Raw genomic sequence first — 2,750 nt, 5'->3', positions numbered from 1 at the left:
CTATGTCTATGGTTTCTTGGACTGATGTCAGCTGTCCCTTTGATGATGGAGGTCTAGGCTTGCGGAGTGTTCAGGAAGTAAGTACAGTATTTATACTGAAACTCATATGGCGGCTGTCTGCTCAATCCTATTCGCTGTGGGGAACTTGGGTGAGACAATACCTGCTTCGGTGAGACTTTATGGGACGTGAACGACATGGGGTTATGATCTTGGGTCTTGTGGAATATCTTGAGTTTTCGGTTTCTGGATAAGCAGTTCATGCGCATGGTCATCAGGAATGGTCAACCAGTGAGTTCCTGGTTGGATCTTTGGCATCCTGCAGGGAGATTGATTGATCTTACGAGAGAAATTGGAACTCAAAAGCTAGGCATTGCAATAAATGCAAGAATCTGTGATGTTTTTGTTAATAATTGGAGGATTCGGGTCTGTCGTGGTCGACAGTTGCAGCGTCTGTTGCAGGAGATACATCACTTCCAATTATTGCTGACTGTTAATGTTCCTGATGGGATCTTGTGGAAGAATGGACCCGACGACTATGGAGGCAAGATCATATCATCAGGAACATGGAAACAAATCATGCAGGGTAAGGATAAAGTGCACTGGAGTAAGATCATATGGTTCTCCCAAGGTGTACCTCGCTATGCTTTTATCACCTGGTTAGCTTTCCGTAACGGACTATCTACAGGTCGCCATACTCATAGATGGAGCCAGCCGCAAGAATGTCTTTTCTGTGGCGAGCCAGATGAGACAAGAGATCATCTTTTCTTTGCTTGTCCTTATACCTTCATGTTGTGGTTACAAGTTGTTCGAAATATTTTTGGAGTTGAGCCTGATCCCGATTGGGACATCACCATATCTCGTCTGATCACAGGAACATACGACCATATTACTTTTATCTTGTTGAGACTGGTATTACAAGTCACCATCTATTTCATTTGGAGAAAGAGGAATGATAGAAGGCACAACAACTCCGCTAAGCATGTGGACCAATTTGGCTGTATCATAGAAAAGACAATGAGGAATTGAATAATGTTGACCAAATACTATCTGAAACCGAAGCTGCAGGGTCTGATATGTCGTTGGTTTGGGGCTCATGCGCCATTGTTTTGATTGTTTTTCAGAGCATATGTTTTACAGTCTCATTAACTCTGTTCATATATTATTTTTAAGATGATTAATAAATTAAATATTATATCAAAAAAGACTTAACATATTTTTTCCTAACCTATAAATATTATTAACTAGATAAAACTCGCGGGTAAGAAAATGCAAAAAAAAAAGATATTAATTGGTAAAATATAGTTAAATTAAATAATTTCTATTGAATTATTTTTACTTTTTGTATTTTTTTTAGTACATTGATTTTTTTTTAGTTTCTCTAATACATTTTATATTATACATATTATTTAAATAATACAAAATATAAAATAATCGACTCACTATATTTTTTTAAAAAATTAGCTAATAATAAAAAGATATATATGTATATATGATAACGATATGATAATGATCATTACTGTATAAAATATTATTTTTTTGAGTATAATTAGTTTTTGTTTAGTTTTTATTCTATAACTTTTTGTATTTGAATTTTATATTGTTTTTATGTATATGATTAATCTTTTTTATTTAACTAATTTACTATAGTTTTTATTATTAAAGTTTTTTTCATTATGTTAAGTATTTTAGCTTTATTTAAAATAATATATTTCATGTTCATAAATATATTATATACTACTTTCAAAGTTAGAATGTTAACCAATTCATATTTTATATATATTCACGTCATTGATTTCAATGTTCAAAAACATACAAAAAGAAAGGGTTTTACAATAGAGATATTTTTATTTAACAAAGTCTGAGAAGATTCTTCACAAACTCTCTTCTCTCTTCGCTCAACTACTAGGCACGCCTAGACAAACACTAAAGCCGAAAGGCTTGTATTCTCTTATTCTCATGCTTTTAATTTGAACATATTCAGTCAAAAAAAAAAAAAAGATTTTGCACAAACTATAAAGTCTGAGAGTAAATCTACAGTACTTACGTAATGAATCAACAACCGTAAGTGCAAGATGACACTACAATAGTACTGCAAAAAGTAAATCGAGAGACAAAACAATACAAACAAACACTATACTTTATTAGAATCTCTTTTAAACAATCTATTACAATATCTGCTTAATTCAGCATTTACACGTCTAGTGTTAACATCCAAACACACGCTACTGAAAGATTTCTAAGCTACCCGCTTATATCTCTCTTCCGTCACGACCCATAACACTTCACAGAGCTTATCTCTCTCTCTATAAGATCAGTCTTTGTGTCTCTTTTGTGTGTCTATCTCTCTTCAGACGACCCATAGCTATCTTATAATTATTATCAACGTTCCCAAAACTTTAGATTCCAAAGCACATGGATATGGACATCTTCCATAATATTAAGTGCAACTTTCTTTTTTTGGAATGCATTTTTTTCCTCTTCTCTTAAGTCATAAACTTGCTCCTCAAATGTATTCATCTTTCCTTATCTCCATGATACACCCTTGCTCTCTAAGTCTACCCGACTCCAGCTCAGCATCTTGACTCCACATGGTCTTCACCACTCAACACGAAGCAAAATAGTAGAGATCACAAACGTAGATTGCTCGCAGCTAAATTTGAATTGAGACGAAAGCTTTATAAAGCCTTTTGTAAAGATCTCGATCTTCCTAGTGATATGCGGGACAAACATCGTTATAAGTTGTCCAAGTT

At 33.8% G+C, this 2,750-nt stretch overlaps 1 protein-coding gene across 1 annotated transcript; it reads left to right on the top strand.

Moving 5' to 3' along the window:
- Positions 1–106: 106 nt before the first annotated feature.
- Positions 107–1,026, top strand: LOC106330651. Its single transcript, XM_013769091.1, has 2 exons — positions 107–169; positions 256–1,026. The coding sequence occupies exons 1-2, from the start codon at positions 107–109 to the stop codon at positions 1,024–1,026; spliced, it is 834 nt and encodes a 277-aa protein (XP_013624545.1).
- Positions 1,027–2,750: the final 1,724 nt, after the last annotated feature.

The sequence above is a fragment of the Brassica oleracea genome, chromosome C3, assembly GCF_000695525.1.
Source record: "Brassica oleracea var. oleracea cultivar TO1000 chromosome C3, BOL, whole genome shotgun sequence".
Lineage (NCBI taxonomy): Eukaryota > Viridiplantae > Streptophyta > Magnoliopsida > Brassicales > Brassicaceae > Brassica > Brassica oleracea.
This window is presented reverse-complemented; position numbering and strand designations above follow the sequence as displayed.